Source organism: Phocoena phocoena, chromosome 15 (genome assembly GCF_963924675.1).
Source record: "Phocoena phocoena chromosome 15, mPhoPho1.1, whole genome shotgun sequence".
Lineage (NCBI taxonomy): Eukaryota > Metazoa > Chordata > Mammalia > Artiodactyla > Phocoenidae > Phocoena > Phocoena phocoena.
Window position 1 is genome coordinate 30,930,730 of NC_089233.1, and position 20,482 is coordinate 30,951,211.

At 48.5% G+C, this 20,482-nt stretch overlaps 2 protein-coding genes across 8 annotated transcripts in view; one reads left to right on the forward strand and one right to left on the reverse strand.

Moving 5' to 3' along the window:
* Positions 1-613: 613 nt before the first annotated feature.
* On the forward strand, positions 614-1,252 carry TMEM186 (transmembrane protein 186). Its single transcript, XM_065893545.1, has one exon. It carries the CDS (start codon positions 774-776, stop codon positions 1,242-1,244), a length of 471 nt encoding a protein of 156 aa, XP_065749617.1. The 5' UTR covers positions 614-773; the 3' UTR covers positions 1,245-1,252.
* An 8,898-nt stretch (positions 1,253-10,150) lies between these two features.
* ABAT (4-aminobutyrate aminotransferase) overlaps positions 10,151-20,482 on the reverse strand; it is a 93,188-nt gene continuing 82,856 nt past the window's right edge. For 4 of the 7 annotated variants that reach the window (XM_065893523.1, XM_065893521.1, XM_065893520.1 and 1 more), the window contains 5 exons: positions 19,331-19,468; positions 18,347-18,514; positions 16,965-17,111; positions 14,640-14,751; positions 13,175-13,296 (listed from right to left, as the gene is read on the reverse strand). In XM_065893523.1, the coding sequence (XP_065749595.1) occupies positions 13,175-13,296; positions 14,640-14,751; positions 16,965-17,111; positions 18,347-18,514; positions 19,331-19,468 (687 nt within the window). Of the gene's footprint in view, positions 13,297-14,639; positions 14,752-16,964; positions 17,112-18,346; positions 18,515-19,330; positions 19,469-20,482 lie in introns of all 7 variants that reach the window. The other 3 variants (XM_065893517.1, XM_065893518.1, XM_065893522.1) reach the window with 3 other exon arrangements.

Consider the following 20,482-nt stretch of genomic DNA (forward strand, 5'->3'; position numbering starts at 1 on the left):
CTACGGTTTGACGCCTCCCTCCCCCTCCGTTCTACCCCATCCCTCAATTTAGGCCAAGTAAACAGCGTTTCCCTTCCGACCCCAAGATGACGCTTTAAACCTGACCGAGAATTGGGTAGTTATTATGATGAATATCTTGCGGATTTGTTCCCCACTGGGACATTGATTGAGTTTCCTGCTTGGGAATTGTCACACACGCTGTGGATCCAGTGCCAGCCCAGAGTTGGCCCTCTCAAGGTATTTGTTGAATGAATGAAGGCTGCGCCTCCTTTCCTATACCTACTTGAGCTGTCTGGAGGAAAGAGGACCGGTTTAAAAGTCAGACTCTGCCCCACTCACTGGCCGTGTGTCTTTGGGTAAATTTCTTACTTTCTCTGGGCTTAATTTTCTCCGTGGTAAAGTAGAAGTAGTGGTTCCCATCGCAAACAGCTTTTGTGAAGATCACGTGAGGTAAAGCATCTGGCTTTACCTTTCTTTCCATCTCTGGCAGTGATGCCGGCCTCACAGGATTGGTGGGAGCCTCCGTGTAAGATGCTTTGCAGCTGTTCCTTGTGTGATTAGCATGGTTGAGTTCCATGAGAGAAATGGTCTCCCTATCTCCCTTTCAGGCTGCCTTCCTCCGAGCTGTGCCGCGGTCGCCAGGGCCAGCTGCATGGGGAAGGCCTCTCCACGGGCTGTGGTACTGCAGTGGGCGGGATCCTAGGAGGTGGGTGGGAAGCAGGCCACCAACCTCCAAGGAGAAACCACCCGGCACAGAGACAGAGACATTTCAGATGGTGTACCGGTTTGATGCCATCAGGGCTTTCGGGTACTTGTCTCAGCTGAAGGTGGCACAGACGGCCCTGACGGTGGTGGCCTTGCCGCCTAGCCTCTACTGGTACTCCCAGGGCCTCATGACCTTCAACTCCCTGTGCCTGGCGGGCGGGATCGCTGGCTTTGCCCTGGCCATGTTGTGCTGGATGAGCCATTTCTTCCGGAGGCTGGTGGGCATCCTGTACGTGAATGAGTCGGGCACCATGCTGCGGGTGGCCCACCTGACCTTCTGGGGCCGGCGACAGGAGACATACTGCCCTGTGGCCGACGTGATCCCCATGACGGAAAGCCAGGATCGGCCTCAGGAGCTGTTCGTGCGGATCCAGCAGTACAGTGGGAAACAGACCTTCTACCTCACTCTGCGCTACGGACGCATCCTGGACCGAGAGCGTTTCACACAGGTGTTTGGGATGATGGACAAGTTCAAGTGAACGGACAGGGGGCCTCCTGCAGGCAGCCTGAGGGTGTGGGCGGGGCTGAAGGAGGGGGTCGGGCAGCTGGAGACTTTGCCGGGGGCCCCTGGGAACTTGTCTTTTGGGATAAGGAAATTCATGAGATGGAAGTAACTGGGTTTAGAAAGAGGCCCTGAGTGCAGATTCTTAACTGCACTTGTGTGTGACATTCAGATAATGGCCAGAAGTTTCTGTTAAGAGCCAGTTCTTGGAGGAAGCGATGCCAAGCTCTCTCGAACAATTACACTGCTGTGAAACCAAAGAGAGAGAGGTGGGGGGCGGGAGCCAGAAGACTTGGGTCTGTCCGTTTCCAAATCCCTGTCCTGGGGCAGGTTATCAAGTCTCTCAGAACCTTGGTTTTCACATCTTAAAGTGGAAAAATCCTTCCTGTCTCCTGGGATGGGTGTGAGAATAAACAATAAATGTCATTGTTAGTTCAGAGGTGATGGCGCCGCAAAAGGCTTCCAGGCAATGGGTAGGGATTTCACCAGCCGTATGCTGCGCCCCCTTGTGGACCCGGCGGCGGGCGGACCAGGATGAAGCCTAGAGGTGGGTCGTTCATCCTGCCAGCACGGTAGCTGCACAGCCACTGGGGCAAGGTTGTAATCCGAGCAAGTTCACTGCCCAGAGGTCTAGGGGCTCTCACATCAGAAGGCTTTGCAGTGTGATAAAGTCAGATGAACTATATGCTGGTGTGATACTTTATCAAATAAAGCCAGTTATATGTAATGTCCCCCGTAATTAGCAATATGCTTTTTACATAATTTGTAACAAAGAGGGAAGAAGTCATGATCTTTAATTCTACCACTCAGAAGTCAATAACTAAATTTTGTTTTGTGACCTTCCAGTCTTTTTTTATTTTCAAATCGTAGTAAAATATAAATTTATCCTTTTAATCATTTTAAGTGTACACTAAGTGGTATTAAGTATATTTGGTGTTTTGCAACCATCACTTCTCTCCATTTCCAGAACTTTTTCGTTATCCCAACCAGAAGCTCTGCACCCATTAAATAGTAACTCCCCAACACCCCCTTTCTCCAGCCCTTGGCAACCACTGATCTGCTTTCTGTGTCTATGGAGTTGCCTGTTGTGGATATTTCATGTAAATGGAATCATCCGCTGTGTGGCGGCCTTTTATGTCTGGCTTCTTTCACTTGGCATAATTTTGCAGGGTTTACCCATGTTGTAGCAGGTATCGGAACTTCATTCCTTTTTTATGGCGGAATATGTATATAGCACATTTTGTTTATCCGTTAATCTTTTGATGGACATTTTGATTGTCTCCACCTTTTGGCTGTTGTGAGTAATGCTGCTGTGAACATTGGTGTACAAACATCTGAGCTTCTGCTTTCAATTCTTTTGGGTATTTTCTGAGAAGTGGAATTACTGGGTCATACGGTAATTCTAAGTTTAACTTTTTGAGGACCTGCCAACCTTTTCCATAGTAGCTACACCATTTTATATTCCCACCAGCAATGCATCAGAGTTCCAATTTATCCACATCTTTTTTCTTTTATATATAATAGCCATCCTAATGGGTGTGTATCTCACTGTGCTTTCAGTATTTACTTAAAACATAGATGTTATCCTGTATCAGAAATTGGCTTTTTTTTGCTTCATGTTATAACATAGGACTACGTCAGTTATAAACATTCATTTAAAATATTCAATCACAAGGAAGAAACCTTGTGACTATGTGAGATGCTGGATGTTAACTTACTGTGGTAATCATTTTGCAGTATATACATATATAAATCATGTTGCATACCTTAAACTAATACCATATTGTATGTCAGTTATATCTCAATAAAGTTGGAAAAAATGGGCAGCATACCTTACAAATAGATAAAAACAAAAGGCCCCGATTATTTGATTTTTTTTTCATTTAAATACTTTTTATGCAAAAAAAAATTAGTAATTGCAAAATATTCCACTGAGTGGTTGTAGCTGGTCCTATAACCTTTCTTGTTTAAATGATCTCCATTTTTTTCAGTGCTATAAAGAATGTGATAAATGCCAGCTATATGGAGAGATATCTTTCCTTTGTGTAGACTGCAAATGGCATTTTGAGAAAAGTGACTTTATAATGACGATAACATGAAAGAAGTTGTTAGATTTTCTCAATTTATTGCATTTCACAGAAGCAAGTAAAGCATGTAATTCAAGGCAGTTTGTCCCTGCAGGCTTCCAAATCAGCCAGTCATCCCAGACCTCTTCCGCTGGGTGCTGAAGGCACCACGCTTCATAAAAGGGGAGGATTTGGGCCTTTGGACTGACAGCATCTTGGTTGGGAGGGAGGGTGGATGCTAAGTGCATGTATATAATTAGAAATGGGGAGGGACTTCCCTGGTGGCACAGTGGTTAAGAATCCGCCTGCCAATGATCCCTGGACGGGGTAAGATCCCACGTGCCACGGGACAACTAAGCCCGCGCACCGCAACAAAAGATCCCGCATGCTGCAACCAAGACCCGACACAGCCAATAAATGAATAAAATGGGGGAAAGTGCAAGGAAAGAGAAGAGTGGGGTGGCCTGAGGCAGAAGAGCAGGAGGGGGTGAGGCCTGGGGCCGGGACTTTGAAGGGAACCCCAGGTGTGTGGAGGAGATGGACATGAGCACTGCTTGTTCAGGCTGAGGGGACACGAGCGTGCGTTTCTGCCCTGGACAGGAGTGGGGTGGGTGCCTTTGCTAAGGGGAGGACCCTGAATTTGATCCAAATCACTGTGGGGAGCCTTTGAAGGTCAGTGAAAGAAAGCTTAGGAGCTCTTCAGAACAAGAGGAAATAGCTTTTAATTTGTATTTGTTTTTAATTAAAGATGCAAATGAAAGGGCATAGACTTATGGATTTGTCATTGCCTCTGTTAAATTCCCATCGCGTGTTAATTCCAGCCAGTTGAAGGCAATGGTCTGGGGAGTGTGTGACCATGTCCCTCAGATGTTTGGGAATGCTGGGCTCCCATTGTCAGCTGGGGTATATCTGCAGGGTCTGTCTAGATAGAGGGGCTGTGTGTGCCGTGGACGGTGTGACCCAGAGCCCGGTTGTGGGCCTGGGGGTTCCCAGAGAGCCGCAGACCCACTCAGAAGTGCCGGCTCTTAGGGTAAATGGCATGTGGTTCCACTGACTTAATTTTATACCAACTTTACTCTAAAAGTACAACCAGAACCTGACTGCTCTCACCTGCTCCAGCCCTGCCATTTCGATCCAAGCTGCCCTCATAGCCTCTGGGTTACTGCAACCTGCTGCTTCCATCCTTGCCCTTCTAGAATCTGTTCTCCCAGCAGCCGAAGTGATCCTTCCTTTCTTTCTTCCCTCCTTCCTTCCTGCCACACCTTGTGGCTTGTGGGATCTTAGTTCCCTGACCATGGATCGAACCCGTGCCCCCTACAGTAGAAGCACGGAGTCCTAACCACTGGACCACCAGGGAAGTCCTGCCAAAGTGATCCTTTTAAAAAAGAGAATCACATCACTGCTGTAGAAGCTGAAGTCCTTACTGTGACCTACAGGGCCCAGCATGGCCTGGCCCCGCCCCTACCCACAGCTTTCTTCTCATCCACAACTCTGCACTTAACCACTTCAGTTAGCTATATTTCCCTTGCTCTTCCTCCAATAATCAAGGACCCCGCAGCCTCAGGGCCTTTGCACTGACAGTTCCTCTGCCTAAAAGCCTTTCTTCCTAGGTATCTACATAGACGTGTCTATCTGTCTGTCTCCAGTTTCTCTCTCTGTATAACAGGGGTGTTACTATTTATCTTCAAGAAGTTGTACTGAGGATTCAATTATATAGAAGACTCGATTATATAATCTTTAGAGCTGCTGGTTCCCTTCCCTACGTTTCCCTCACCTGCTTGTCAGTGACTTCAGTTCCTGTGAACCTCTTCTCCCAAAGACACAGTCTGTGCCTATAAAATGTCTTAAGAGGGATTAATGATCTGACCTTGACTTATTAAAACCAAAAATTAAGTAGGCCTGTTGGGCTACCTGTAAGCACTTACCTGAGTGAGCTTCACCCCCTGGAGATTCTGATTATGTCTGGGGTGGATCCCCAGAATCGGTCTTTTTGTCAAGCTTGAGGCTAATTCTGCTATGCAGTCATGCTGGGAATTTCTGAAATAGATGACCAGGGTGGACAACACCAGAATGACACATGCCTCTGTGTCCCTGGGCCAATTTTTTTTTTTTTTCCTACAGAATAGGTTCTCCGTCTGGGCTCTGTGTGTAGAATCACCTGGACACCTCTTAAAAAATACTGTTGCCCAGGCCCATGACCAGCTTCCCTAGAGGGGATTCTCATGCGTAGCCTGATTTGACAATTACTGCTCAGAAGTGTCAGTTCAGTGGGAGGTGACAGCCCCGATTCTCACCGGCTCTGGCACAAAAGAGCCTCCACTTGGATGTGTGGTTTGCTCATGCAGTACCAGCAGAGGGCACACAGAGCAAATGCATTATTCTATCCCTTTATTTCCAAGCTAAAATTGCATGCGACAAGGGAAACAGTTTAGGGTTTCTGCAGTGCACCAGCAGGGCAGTAGTACCCAGTTCCCATGCTCCAGATCAGCAACAACAAAAACAAAACTCGCCTGTGCTCAACCCTGCAGATTCTGGTTGGGCAGAAGCTGGGTATCTGTATTTTGATGCTTCCCAGGTAATTCCAAGGCACCCCAGGTTTTGAGAATCATTGTGTGGGACTGAACCTTCCCAAGAGCCGTGCCTCTCTGCAGTCAAGCAGCTTCTCAGAAAATGGAAACGGTCTTTAGATTCAGGTGGTGTGTGGTTATATTGGTGATTTCCCCCTTGGAAAACAATTCCAAAATAATCATCTAATGGAAATACTCAAGCATGTATATGAGGATGTTCACTGAATGTTTCTAATAGTGAAACAAACACAACAACAACAGGAAGTAAACTAAGTTGCCATTAGTAGGCAACACAGTTAAATAAGCTATGGAATATTACATGCCCTTAAAAAGAGTGAGGTTGAACCATATCTGCTGAGGTGACAGGATAATCATGGGGTAGTGTTAGGTGGAAAAAGCAAATCAGAGAACAATATAGTTCTGTATGATCCTATTTGTGATTTAAAAAAACGCATTCCTAATTTTTCACAGTGGTTAATTCTGGGGAGAAGATTCAGGTGGATGAGACCGAGGGAAAACGTCTACTTTGAACTTTATGGCCTTCTAGTATTGTTTAAAATTTCCGTAATGATCGTGTCATCCATCTTAACAAATGAAGTAAAATGCTGTACTAAACACAATCTCTTCTGCCATCCTTTCCCACTCCTGCCGGCTTTCGAGGTAAAGAGAAACGTTTCTCAACCATGAATCTCCATTCTGGACTTGGAAGCTGGGTGGACAGTAGGAAACAGTCATTAAAAGCATTAGTGATACAACCGTGTTTGTATTTTGTAGACTGGTTTTCATTCCCATCTGCTGAGAACCATCTGGACTTTGGGCACCCCACCTTCCCTGGGCTGTGTGTTATTTAGATGCAGGAAATGGGGTAACCTGTAGCACGTCCATTTTCACATGGTAGGTGCTAGGGACTGAATGTTTGTATCCCCTCCTAAAATTCATATGTTGAACCATAGCCCCCCATGTGATAGTGTTTAGAGATGGGGCTTTTGGGAGGTGACTGGAGTCAGATGAGGTCATGAGGGTGGGGCCCCCACGATGGAATCAGTGCCATGTGAGGACACAAGCAGGAAGAGACCCTCACCAAGGACCCAACCCTGGACTTCCAGCCTCCAGAACAGTGAGAAATAAATGTTGGCTGTTTATGCGCCCCATCTCTGATATTCTGTTAGAGCAGCTTGAGCTGAGACAGGTAGTCCTCCAGACCATGGTGAGGTCTGCTCCAACTGGGGACATTCACAGTGTGCATGGCTGGGAGCCGTTGTCCTTCCTACACCGGTTACCAGAACTGAGCCTTACCTGGTCATAGGCCCAGATATCCCACCCCCAGCCCATCATAAATAAAAATGTTTAATGCACTTCCCAGAACAGATTTGATGGGCTTAGCTGCTTGCAGGGGGCTAGCCTGGGGTGAGTTAGCCAAATAACGAGGAGCTTGCCCTTGGCTGCTTTAAGAATTCAGGTCTTGTGAGTCCCCAGATGGAAAGCCACCAGGTCCCTTTGAAACCTGGGCAGAGTCCAACTTTTATGGCCCTGCTTTGATCCTGCAGCATTCATTCAACTATAAAATCATGCCTGATGAGGGTTCATCAGGCAGGGTCGATACCATCTGGCCACGTTTGTACCAACTCTAGTGCCAAACATCCATTTTATTGATTAACAGTTGTACTCTGCTCTGGGGTCTGGTGGGACTTGTCCCCATGTCGGGAAGTAGGTTTAACATTTAGAACTATACGTGAGCCAGGTTCACAGAGATCAAGTGGCAAAAGGAACCATCATGTATTAAGCACCTACCACGAGTCAGGAGATGATTACATGATTTTTTATTTTATTTATTGTTTATTTTTATCTTTGGCTGTGTTGGGTCTTCGTTGCTGCGTGCGTGGGCTTTCTCTAGTTGCGGTGAGCAGGGGCTACTCTTTGTCGCAGTGCACTGGCTTCTCATTGCGGTGGCTTCTCTTGTGGAGCACGGGCTCTAGGCGCGCAGACTTCAGTAGTTGTGGTGCGTGGGCTCAGTAGTTACGGCACTTGGGCTCTAGAGCACAGGCTCAGTAGTTGTGGTGCATGGGCTTAGTTGCTCCACGGCATGTGGGATCTTCCCAGACCAGAGATCGAACCTGTGTCCCCTGCATTGGCAGGTGGATTCTTAACCACTGCGCCACCAGGGAAGTCCCGATTACGTGATTTTCTTGAATCCTCCCAGCAGCTGTTGGAGTTGCGCAGGTGTAGGGTGAAGCACGTGGCTTGGAAGCAAGACTTCCTGCCTGCTTGAACCCCAGCCCTGCCACTCCCAGGCTGTGACTGTGGGCCAGTAATATAATCACTGTCTGTGCCTTGGTTTCTTCATCTGTGAATTAATGATAATAAAGGCACCCACCGAGGGTAGTTGAAGGGGCTGACTTACTACATGAAAAGCACTTAAAAACAGCGCTTGGTCCAGGGAAGCCCTCAGTGTCAGCTGCTTTACTGTGATCACTGTCTGCGGGTGATGCTCAGAGAGGTGAAGTGACTTACTCAAGGTCACCCAGCTAGAAAGCAGCAGAGTTAGGTCATTCTACTGCCTTGTCCTGCCTCCCCGGGGGGTGGAGAAGGGGGAAGAAGGACAGAAAATGGAAACAGTGACCGTTTTTAACAAAGGTCCTGGCACCTTCCACCCACCTGCCTTAGGGATATACGCTTAGGAGCTCACCCTAATGCTGACCAGTTCAAGTTCACTTTCCCAGGCCAGTGGCCAGGCTGGTGGTGAGAAGGGTCCTGAGTGGTTGATCCTCAACCAACCCCATGCTGACTGCATGTGCTCATTCACACACACCCGTGTGTCCCAAATCCTGGCCTCCAGGCTGTGTGATGCTGGGCGGGTTCCCCCATCTCTCTGAGCATCGGGCTCCTCGTCTTACAAACAGGCAGACACATACACGGCTCATAGGTGTGTTGTGAACACGACAAAGCCCCAGCAGAATACGCTTGTGCATAGCAGATGCTCAACAAATGATAAAGATTATCACTGTATGTGATTATTCTTAAAAGCATATTTAATGGTAGATATTGCTTTCCTAGTCAGTCTATTTCATACACCTGTTCGGTGTCCCAGCCGGAAGGAACCTTGGAAATCACGTGGTCCAAACCATACATTTTCCAGGTGAGAAAAAGAAGGGCCATGGAGGGCCACTGAGACAGCTGGGTGCAGGTGAGTCAGGAGCCCACGGCCCGCGGTTCTAGGTCAGGATAGCAGGAGGACCAAAGAGCCAGCTCATTTCCACAGGTGCTGACTCAGCATCTCTTCCGTGCCTTCCCACGCTGCACCTGCCTCCCGGCTGATTCCCATCAGTTATCAGCTTACCACCTCCATCCGCGAGGGAGATAACGTGATTTAATTGGTCTGGGATGGGGCCTGAGCATTAGGATATTTACAAAGTTCTTTAGGGCAACTCCAAAGTGCCTCTGGTGTTGAATGTCACTGTCCTGGATGTAGCGGATTCTGTGCTTTTCTCTCCCTCTCCATCCAGCCCATTACCGCTGTCCTGGTTGGGCCACCCGGTCATCTCGATGGCCACAGATTCCGACTGATCACCCAGTCTCTCTTGTTCACAGTGGACAATCAGGACATTCGTTCTAGAATGCATGTTGGATTACCCTCCTGCTCCAAACCCTGCTCCATCAGTTCATGGAAGGCCCAGACTGGCACAGGAGGCCCTCCAGGTCCGAGCCCTGCCTGTTTCTTTGGCCTGGTCTCCAGGCTCTTCTGCTCTCCTTGTCTTTGTGATCCAGTAATGCTGAACGCTGTAGAAGTGCCTGCCTCATCCTGCCTTCGTGCCTTCAGCTATAGCTGTCCTCTTGGTCTGGAATGCCTTCCACCCCTCCTCTGAGTCACTGGAGCAGTTCCCACTCAACCTTGAAGTTGAAACTCAGAGGCCTAACCTCTACCCTGGCTTGGGCCTATCCTTTGTACATGTACAATGTCCTCCTGTATTCTGGTCCTTATGCGGGGTTGCTGTGACCTTTGCCCCACTGGAAGGTGAGCTGAGGGTAAGGACCACACCTTGTCCATCCCCATTACACGGCATGTCTTGGATGAACTCTGATGAACTGAATGGCCTCACCAGACTTCTCAGCCCAAGGCAGACTTAACGCAGGAAGAGAATTCCCCCAAGACATCCCTAAGAGGTGCTTAATCAGAGGACCTTCATAAGAACTTCTGAAAGAAGTCCTTACCAAAACCATTTCCAACCAAAAAGACCACATTTACTCTGATGTTTCCATTATAAATATTTTGTTTATAATTTAAGAATACCGATTAACACAGGAAACAGACTGAGTTCATGGACTTGCGCATATGGTCATCAGTTACACTGTGACGTGTTAATTTCTTTATCATTTATTGGCACTGTCAACAGAATACTGTAAACAAGATCACTTTGTATGCGTAAGTTGGCAAGGCTGCCTAGCTATGGTTTTCTACCATGAGCTGATATACAGATAGATGTAGACAGGTCTAGATATACAGATTATATTAATGTTTTGCACGATTTTGCATGGTTACTGAGTGTCAGTAAAAATTATTTAAAAAACACCCATTTATAATAAAAGTGAGGATGTGCTAAGATTTGCCATGACTGGACCTTGTTTTCTGTAAAAGTAAGGAGATTTGCTAGCGACATTTACTAAACTCTATGGCACTAATGTGTGATGGATTCGTTTCCGGACCGTCGGCCACAGAAGTTCTTCTGCGTGGGCTCTGCCTGAGCCAGCACCCTGTCCTCTGGGCTCCCTATGTTTTCACCAACCTCTAGCAAGTTTCTTGAGCGCTGCTGAGAATGTTTTCCTTGAAATTCTCGCAGCTACACCTCCACTTCCAAAAGAGAACGTCTCAGGGACTCACTATGCCCTGAGTCAACGAGGACTGGCTGATAAATGGCTTAAAAAGTTTTATAAGTAACTTCCCTTGATAAGGAGTGAATAAGTCTGGAAATGACTTTCCAGATAAAAAAGATTTCATTTCTCTGTCAGTGCCCTGTGGGGAGAGAACAAAATATTGGAGCCACTCTCTCCACCAAAGAGAGCCAACGTTTCTGGTTGTGCCCTGGCTTAAAAACCTTTTGGACTCCAGCAATCTCATTGTATGTTTGGACCCAATGCTAAAGTTCTCAGGAGAGAGCATACGTGAATTATGGTTTGGTTTGCATTTTGCTTGTTTGTTAAATAAGGCCTTGAATCTTGGGATATTGCCTGTGGAATCTGGATCCCCAGTGAAAGGTGTGAGGCTGTGAACTCATGTGTCTTTGCATATGCTGTTCCCTTTCTGCAACACTCTTCCTTGTCTTATCTACTTGGTGAACTCTTGTTCATCCTGCAAAATCCTGCTCAAATGTCACTTTCTCCTTGGAACCTCCTCTGCCCCTTAGGTGGATTGGGCCACTCCCTCTGACTTCCTGATGTTCCTACACATACGACTATTAGGGCATTAATTGCTGGTTTAAGATTCTGTTGTCCGCAGTGGGATGTGAGTCCCTTGAGAGCAGGGACTAGGTTTTACTTCACCTTTGGATTTCTAGTGCTTAGCACTGGGCCTGGGACAGAGCAGGTATTTAATGCAAGTTTCATGAATGAATGACTGGATAAATAAATGGATATACAAATGAGCGAAAGCTTGCAGAGAGAGGGAGGCTCCATTTAGTTGGCAGTGCGAATGCCCTTGGACACGGCAGAGCTCCCTAAAAGCAACGGATTAGCACTGAGTGCAGGAATGCAGGGTGAACCGGGATTCAGGGATTCCCCCTCGTCTGTTAAACACGTGACTGCCTTTCATTCTTGGCAAAAATAGGATGATGACCAAATCTGCTGAAAAGCGGAAGCAGAAAAAAAAACAAACCACTTTGAGATCTTTGGATGGTTAGTTATTAAAAGAGAAAAGTGCTGAATTGAGAATCTTGATCTGCCCAGCTCCCAAAATAGTCAACCAAGGCACCAGGAGACCAGGTGGCTTCCTTTTGGACAGACTTCCTTCATCTACCCGCTAAACAACACTCATTGCTGGAGGACGACCAAATGCCCTTTTTAGGAGCATCTGAGGTCAAATCAGTTCCAAAATGGTCTCGCCTCTAGCGGAGACCCCCTTAGCCTCAGCCTTCATCCAATTAAGCCTCTAAGCATCACCTGCCTGGTCATCTCACAGTCACTCGTGGCAGGAAAATCTCTGACTTGCAGGGGTAACGACAAGGAAGCCACCTTGCACCAACAGGCTACTTTCCCTGCGTGGAACTGTGGCGCCCTCAATTCATGATGCCTCCAGCAAGAAGACACCTAGTCCAGCTTTGACGTAGCAGCAAAGCCATTCCTGGGGCGGCTCAGAGGTGGAGCAGAGGTGGATGAGTAGAGCTAGAGAAAGGGTCCCGGGCCGAGGGGTCCAAAGTCAGACCCCAGGTGCCGTGGGGACAGGAGGAGGGGTCTCTGCTGCCCCAGGCCTGGGCTTACACCCCTGGGCGTGTGTCCCTGGGGTGACCAGGTGCAGCTTTCTTTGCACAGAGGTCTGGGCTGACGTTTAACGGGAGGGAGGGAATTTGGGGAATGAGGGTGGTGAGTAAGACCTGTTGGCGATGCCACCCAGAGATTCTCCCAGGACAAAGCCCCGTGAAGGCGAGAATTCACAGTTTGGAGAGGAATCCCCGGATGGATCGGGGGAGTGGCCCTACTCTTTAGGAGGCCAGAAGACCCCTTCCCACACCCCCAAGCTCAATGCCGTGTCCCTGCTCGCCTGCCTTAATATGCTCTGTCCTGCCCATCACTGGACTGCGCGTGGGACATGCTCAGAGCTTCGGGGCCTGGGCGCGAGGGGGAAGCATGTCTTTTTGCATAGGGCAGGGGGAGCCAGCGTCCTCCCCGTTCAGAACGTGTCACTTGAGAGGGACGGAACCCAGGAGTCCCAGCCACCAGCCCCAGGAGCAGGTATCATTCCCCTGACTGGCTTCCAAAGGTATCGTTGGGGTTGAGGGTGGCAGATAACCTGGCCAGGACCCTCGGGGCCCAACCTAAGACTATGTCCAGGGCTCAAGCAGAATTTCTGGGCTTAAAACCAATGTGCGCCACTGGCTCTGCAGGGAGAGAGCAAACCAGCCCCTCCCCTCCCCCCAAGCCATGAAAAACATCCCCTCCCCACAAATAATCCTCCAGTTTATGCATTCACCTCTGATACTTTAAGTGAAAACATGAATTAGGCAAACTAATCAATTTGACAAGGGGTGAGATCAGGGCTTCCTCAGAGCGTGGAGGAAATGGCTTCTTTACTTGAAGTCGGCTAAGATGTCGCTGAAAATATTGAGGAACAGGTGTGCGTGGTGGTCCCTGAAGACCAGAGTGGGACGGAAGCGGATGGATTTGTCGCCGCAGCCCCCCAGCATCAGGCCTAAAAGGAGAGGCGGGGGTGGGTTAGGGGCTTGGGCTCGGAGTCACGGGCCGGGGAGCCGGGCGGGGTCACACACGGTGGCTACCCCATCCATCCGAACCGTTCTGTCCTTCCTTGCAGCCACCCGTCGAGCCCTCCTTCCCATTCTCTCATCGGCCCGCTCAGCCGCCCTTCTCTCCCCTCCCTCCCTTCCAACTTTGAAGGCCAGCTCTGCTGCCCCTGAGCTAGGCCTGCTGATTGAGAAATCGTGACACAAAGTCCTGGCCTTCCAGAAACTCGTGGTGTGGCAGGGAAAGAAAATAAGAAGTAAATTACACAAGTGTGGGCAGATCAGCAGCGCTTATGAAGGATGGAATCTGAGTTTTGGTTTTTTTGGGGGGCCGCGCTGTGCGCCTTGCAGGATCTCAGTTCCCCAACCGGGGATCCAACCTGGGGCCCCGGCAGTGAGAGCGTGGTGTTCTAACCACTGGACCGCCAGGGAATTCTCGGAATCTGCTTCTTTTAAAGGGCGATTTCACCTTTGACTAGATGGGGCTCTTTGGCTGGGTTGTATAGCGTCTCTGAGACTCAGTTTTTTCATTCTCAAGAGGAGGTGAATTACCCCTGCCCTTCAGGGCTGCTGCAGGATTTTCTAAGATGGTCCAGGTGAAAGACACCAGCTTTGACACATAGTAGGCTCTCTGATCTGCCCCACTTAAAACTTCCATGGCTCCTATAGCTCTTAGGAGAAAGTCCACAATCTCGAACCTCATCCCCAGGCTGACGTGAACCTGATTCACCCCCTGCCACCCGTCTGTCCCTCGTTCCACTCCATGCATTTGTTTTCTGCCTCTGTATGCCCCATTCTGCCCAGCTAAAGGCACACATCCCTTCCCCTGCCCGGAATGCTCCTTCTCACCTTCTTCACCTGGCCAATCCCTATTCATCCGGCAAGATGTAGGGTAAAATGCCACTTCCTCAGGGAAGCCTTCCCTGATTTCCTGGACATTTTCCCCAGCTATTAGTTCTCTAACTCCTTTTCCTCTGTTCTAGGACTTATAACTGTAATAGATTGTTTATGGAATATTCTCTTTGATGTCACCCCTTCCTGCTAGACTGCAAGCTTCTTGAAGGAAGGGACCCTGGCTCTCCTGACCCTCTCCAGAGTTGGTACCTCTCACCTTCTGCTCACCTTCTCGGCGAATATCGTTGAATGAATGAATGTATAAGGAAAGCTCCCTGGTAGCTTTCTCTTCTTTGGGGAAAAAGGCAATTCAGACTATTTTTAGTCCTGTGAATCGCCTTCCCCTCCCCCTCCCTCCGGGCCCCCCACCAGGAAATGTGGGTACCCCTGGCTGCCTTACCTTTGTTTCTGGCTATTGAAATGAGTTTATTCCGTATGGATTCATCTGGCGTGTCGAAGGAGCAGAAGGTGCCTCGTCCTCTCACTCTGCTGATGAGCTGGGGGTACCGGGCCTGCAGTGGGGACACAAGGCCGCCATCAAAGCCAAGGAAGGCAGCCATCAGCCCACGTGGACCTCATGGCCACTCAGGATAGGGGCGGCCTGCGTTTGTGAGAGCCTCAGAACAACAAGATCCCTGCCGAGCCCAGCCCTGCCGCGTCCCATACTCCAGCACCAACAACTGCAAGAAGGGTGCATCCGTCCCCCCAGGGGACATAAGTAAGTGCCTGACATTTCTCCTGCCACGCTGGTGACAAGGGAAGGAACACTGTGGCAGGAGGGAAGGACCGGATCCTTCCACCCTTCCCAGAGGCCTTTCCTAGCACCTACCCCTGCCCAGCCTCAGTCTAAATGCAAATCCAGCCCAAGAAAAGAAAAAGAAATTCCCCCTAGAGCTACAGCACAGTTAGAGGCTCTCAGCTATCTCAGCAGCCACACTTGCCCCTTCAGAGTCTGCAATCAGGCAGATCTGGGTTTAAAGCTCCCCATTCTCATCCAGAAAATGAGAATTAGTTTCCTAATTTCGAGTTGTTCTGGGTTAAGGGTGCCAGAAGAAAAACAGGACACCCAGTTAAATTTCAGATAAGCAACTTCTAATTTTTTAGTATAAATATGTCCCAAACATTGCATGGGATATACTTATGCTAAAAAAAAAAAAATTAGTTGCTATCTTTTAAATTTAACTGGGTGTCCTGGCATCCCTACCTGGGAGAGGAAGATGGTGGTCCCTGAAGCTCCTGCCTCTGCCCTGTGACTGGAACCAAGTCCAGTGTCTGCCCTTCCCTCCTGGGCTTCAGACTTGTGAAATTTAAATTTAATTGCACGGGGGGGGGGGGGGGGGACCTGCTTCCCCCCCCCCCCAAATGCAGCAATCCTATTCTGAGGATTAAATGAGATAAGGCACCTAACACAATGCTTGGCACAGAGCAAGTTCTCAATTAATGGAAATAATAATAATAAATAATAATAATAATTATTGTTATGTCCTTGATCACGTCAGAGAGGTAAACGCTGGCAAAGAACATGGGCTTGGGAATTCCCTGGTGGTCCAGTGGTTAGGACCTGGCACTTTCACTGCCGGGGGCCTGGGTTCAATCCCTAGTTGGGGAACTAAGATCCCGTCAAAAAATAGAAAAAAAAAAAAAAAAGAACATGGGCTTTGAAGGCTACAAGAATCAGGTTCAAACCCCAGTGCAAGCTGTGTAACTTTGGACAAGTTAATAACCCGCCACACCTCAGTTTCCTCACCTGTAAAATAAGGATCATGGTGGTGTCTACACCCACAGCGTTACCGTTGGACTTAAGAGTGTATGAGATCCCCTATTATGGAACTTGGCAGGAGCAGGCTCTCAGTAAATGGAAGCTGTTATCCCTACCATCCCTCCTCGCTTCGTCATCACCATCAGTGGATCTGCTCTGCTCACTGGTGACTGGGTGCTTCAAGGAAGGGCTCTTTGTATCCAGCCCTCTGGGGTTAGGGTCATCTCTCCTGCTAACTCCTGGGCTGGGCTGGCCAGTACTGGAAACACTGTGGTTCCTCCCAGCAGCATCCCCCGTCCCCAAATCTAGGAGAGCGTGTTGGGCAGGGAGTAGACATAACAAAGACAAATAATTATAATAAAGAGCTCTACTGTCCAATGAGGTGGCCACATGTAGCTGTTGAAATGTGAGTCCAAATTGGAATGCATTGTAAGTGTAAAATACATACTGGAATTCAAAGACTTATTATGAGAAGAAGAATAAGAAATATTGAATTATTTTATATGTTGGTGGCATGTTGAAATAATATTTTGGATATGATGGGTTAGGTAAAATATATTATTCCAATTAATTTCAGCTCCTTCTGTTTCACTTTTAGTATGGGTACTAGGACCTTTGAAGTTATGTGCATAGCTAGCAATCTATTCCCCTGGAGAGCACTGCTACGGAGTGATCAGGGTGTAGAAGGTGGTCCAGAGGAGGGAATAGTGGGCACATGGGTGGGAACGAGAGACAGGGAACATTGGGGAGGTTTCTCAAAGGAGGGATGCCTGAACTCAGTGTCAGCAGAAAACCGGGAGTTCAGGAACCGAAAACGGGGTCGGGACGGACTGGTGGGAAGGCGTCCCCTACAGAAATGGCACAGGCTGGGGCAGCGGATGTGATGCTACACTGAAGAGCTCAGCTGCTGCCCACGGGGGCCGTGGGGAGCCATGGATGGGGATCCGGGAGGGCCGGGCGGAGTACCTGGAGGTCCAGCAGTCCCGTGAGCAGGACCTTCCCAGCATGGGCCGCGTTATTCAGCAGGTCCTCCCGCTTGATGATGTTGATGACCTCAGCCAGCAGCAGGTTCTTGGACGGGTCCCCCAGCCACGTGTTGAAGATCCGGTAAGGCTGGAACAAGACACAGGGCATCAGAAGGGTTCCAGGCACACCCCCAGACACACACTTCTCCCCATGAGAGACTAACCCAGCGAGTAGCTACTAAGTGCTGGGAGGATAACGCATATGGGCTCACCAGAATCTCTCCGTAACAGCAACCCTGTAGGCAGGTACTACTATTAGGGACACCAACTTGTCCAGGTCCTGGGAAATCCCTCAGTCCTGGGGAAACCGAGACGGTTGGCCCCTAGTTACCATAATCCTCATTTTATAAAGGAGGAAGCTGAGGTGCTGAGTGGTTGAGTGATTTGTCTGTGAAAATATGGCCCCTTAGGTGGTGGAGTCGGGAGTGGATTGGTGGCAGTCTGACCCTCAAAGACCACCCGCTTTACTCTCCCTTCAGGGTGTCAATGCAGCCAACTAAAACACACTTCCCAGCCTCTCTTGCAGCTAGGAGTGGCCACGTGACCAGATCTTAGTCAAAAGTGGTAGAAACAGAAATGTTGTGGGATTTCTGGGAAGGCTGCTTGAAGATGAGAAGGGGGCCACTTTATCCTTCCCTCCTTTTTCCTTCCTACTGCATCAAATTGAGATGGCGCTCCAGTAGCCATTTTGGATCATGAAGTGACCTTGAGGGTAGAAGCTACATGCAGGAATGGTGGAAGGAACGATCCTGGGCCCTTGATGACTCTGTGCACGTGTGTGTGTGTGTGTGTGTGTATGAGAATCCATACGTACAAGTGGCAGTACAGTAAAATGGCTTAGAGCATGAGCTCTGGATTTAAATCTTGACTTTGTCACTTAACAGGCTGTGTAACCTTAGACAACTTACTTAACCTCTCTGTGCCTGATTCCTCATTAGCAAAACGGGAGAGAAAAATACCATCTACTTGGTTAGACTGTTGTAAGGACTAAAAGTACAAGAGGAATACTTAGAACTGGGCCGGGCACAGAGCAAATGCTCCATTCACAGCAGCAGCTAATAACAATAGTTTTGCTTGTGCACAAAGCAAAAAATTAGAAGCCTGACAATGGACCGCTACGAAGTCAGCCCTGCAGAGAGAGCTGGGGTAATCGTAATCATCGGCTTTAAATTAAATTGATAAGAACTAGGCTTTAGGAAACCTCTGTGACACATTAGGTATTCACTTAGTTCCTTGTTGGTGAGAAAGAAGCAGTAATGAGAAGTCGATGTCCCTTGCCCCGCCTCCCTCCCCTGCCCTGGACAGGAGAGGGTCCACACTCACAGCGTTGGGCCTCAACTCCTCCTTGTGAAAGAAGCCCCCAGTCATCATCTTCTTGCTGAAGGTCATCACGTCTGCTGGGTCATCCAAGCCCCAGTGCTCGTGGGCCCAGAACTTGCCGGTGCAGCCTCCTCCGGTCTGGACCTCATCCACCAAGAAGGCACAGCCGTGCTGGCCGACATGGAATGAAGGAGAAATAAACACCCAGCGCAACTCGCCCACCTCGGACCCCCAAATCCAGCCCAAGAGCCACTGCTTTCTGAACCTCAAACCAAGCCTGTGTTCTTGGGCTGTGCAAAACCAAACTAAGCCTGCAGGAGGGCAGTTCCAGCAGGGCTGTGTCTGCACGTGGCCTCAAACTGCTCAGCCGGTACGAAACCGGAACATCAAATGCTCCCTGAACCATCGGCTTCGGTCCCTGAGCAAGTTGACATGCTCAGAAGGAAGGGTGTCCCAACTGTAAGGCAGCCCCATTTCCCAAACTTCCGGTGCAGTGTTTGCCAGCTCTGCTCATCACCCGGACTATTATTTACTTAGCATTTCTGTTTAAATCAACTCATGTCATGTCAACTTTATCCGTGAACTGACTGCTTGGACAGGCCAATTATACGTGCAAGACACATTAAAATAGACATGATATTAACATGAAGTTTGTTCATTTGGCTTCTGTTCAGTGTGGACCACAATGGGCTGAAAGATGAGGTGGGATCCCTAGAAAGAAAAGGGAGGAGGCTTAGGCTTTCCCCAGGATGTTCTCTTGATTGGGAATGTCCCCGACTAAGACGGCAGGTTGGAGACTGACTTTGGAATAAGATTTTAGGGGAGAATCCCCCGTCCTGCCCTCACCCCCAACTTCTCTACCCCTGAGGCCGACAGGCAGCCTCTGAACACCTGGAAGTTTACAAGGACCCCAGGCTAACCCTTTGCTCTGGAAAACCAACTGGAAATGGCCCGTGGCCCCATCCACCCCTGGCCCTGTGTGCTGACCTTCCTGGAGATGTCCCTCAGCTTCCGGAAGAAGTCGTCCGATGCGTGGTTGTCTCCACCCTCAGACTGGATGGGCTCCACTATGATCCCCGCCACCGTCTTCTTCTTCTTCCGGTATTTCACGATCAGGTCCTCCACCTGGATTCCAAAGGGGGACATGACAAGGATTCGTGGAGGCTCTTGGGCAGCCTCGGAGGATGGGCATGTGGGGTGCTGTGGACCCCTGGAATTTAAGTTGAAAATGTCATAGTGTCTTATCATTACATAGAATACACAATGGAGAAAAGACAGTCTCTTCAGCAAGTGGTGCTGGGAAAGCTGTACAGCCGCATGTAAATCAATGAAGTTAGAACACACCCTCACACCATACACAAAATAAACTCAAAATGGCTTAAAGACTTAAATATTCAATATAAGACACAGCACTATAAAACTCCTAGGAGAGAACATAGGCAGAACATTCTCTGACATAAACTGTAGCAATGTTTTCTTAGATCAGTCTCCCAAGGCAATAGAAATAAAAGCAAAAATAAACAAATGGGACCTAATCAAACTTATAAGCTTTTGCACAGCAAAGTAAACCATAAACAAAAGGAAAAGACAACCTACAGACTGGGAGAAAATATTTGCAAACGATGCGACTGATAAGGACTTAATTTCCAAAATATACAAACAGCTCATACAACTCAATAACAAAAAAACAAACAACCCAATCAAAAAATGGACAGAAGACCTAACAGACATTTCTCCAAAGAAGACATACAGATGGCCAACAGACACATGAAAAGATGCTCAACATCACTAATTATTAGGGAAATGCAAATCAAAACTACAGTGAGGTATATCACCTCACACCGGTCAGAATGGCCATCATTAAAAAGTCTACAAATAACAAATGCTGGAGAGCGTGTGGAGAAAAGGGAACCCTCCTACACTGTTGGTGGGAATGTAAATTAGTGCAGCCACTATGGAGAACAGTATGGAGGTTCCTTAACAAAGTAAAAATAGAGTTACCATATGATCCAGCAATCCCACTCCTGGGCATACATCCAGAGAAAACTCTAATTTGAAAGATACATGCACCCCTATGTTTATAGCAGCACTATTTACAATAGCCAAGAGGTGGAAGCAACCTAAATGTCCACTGACAGA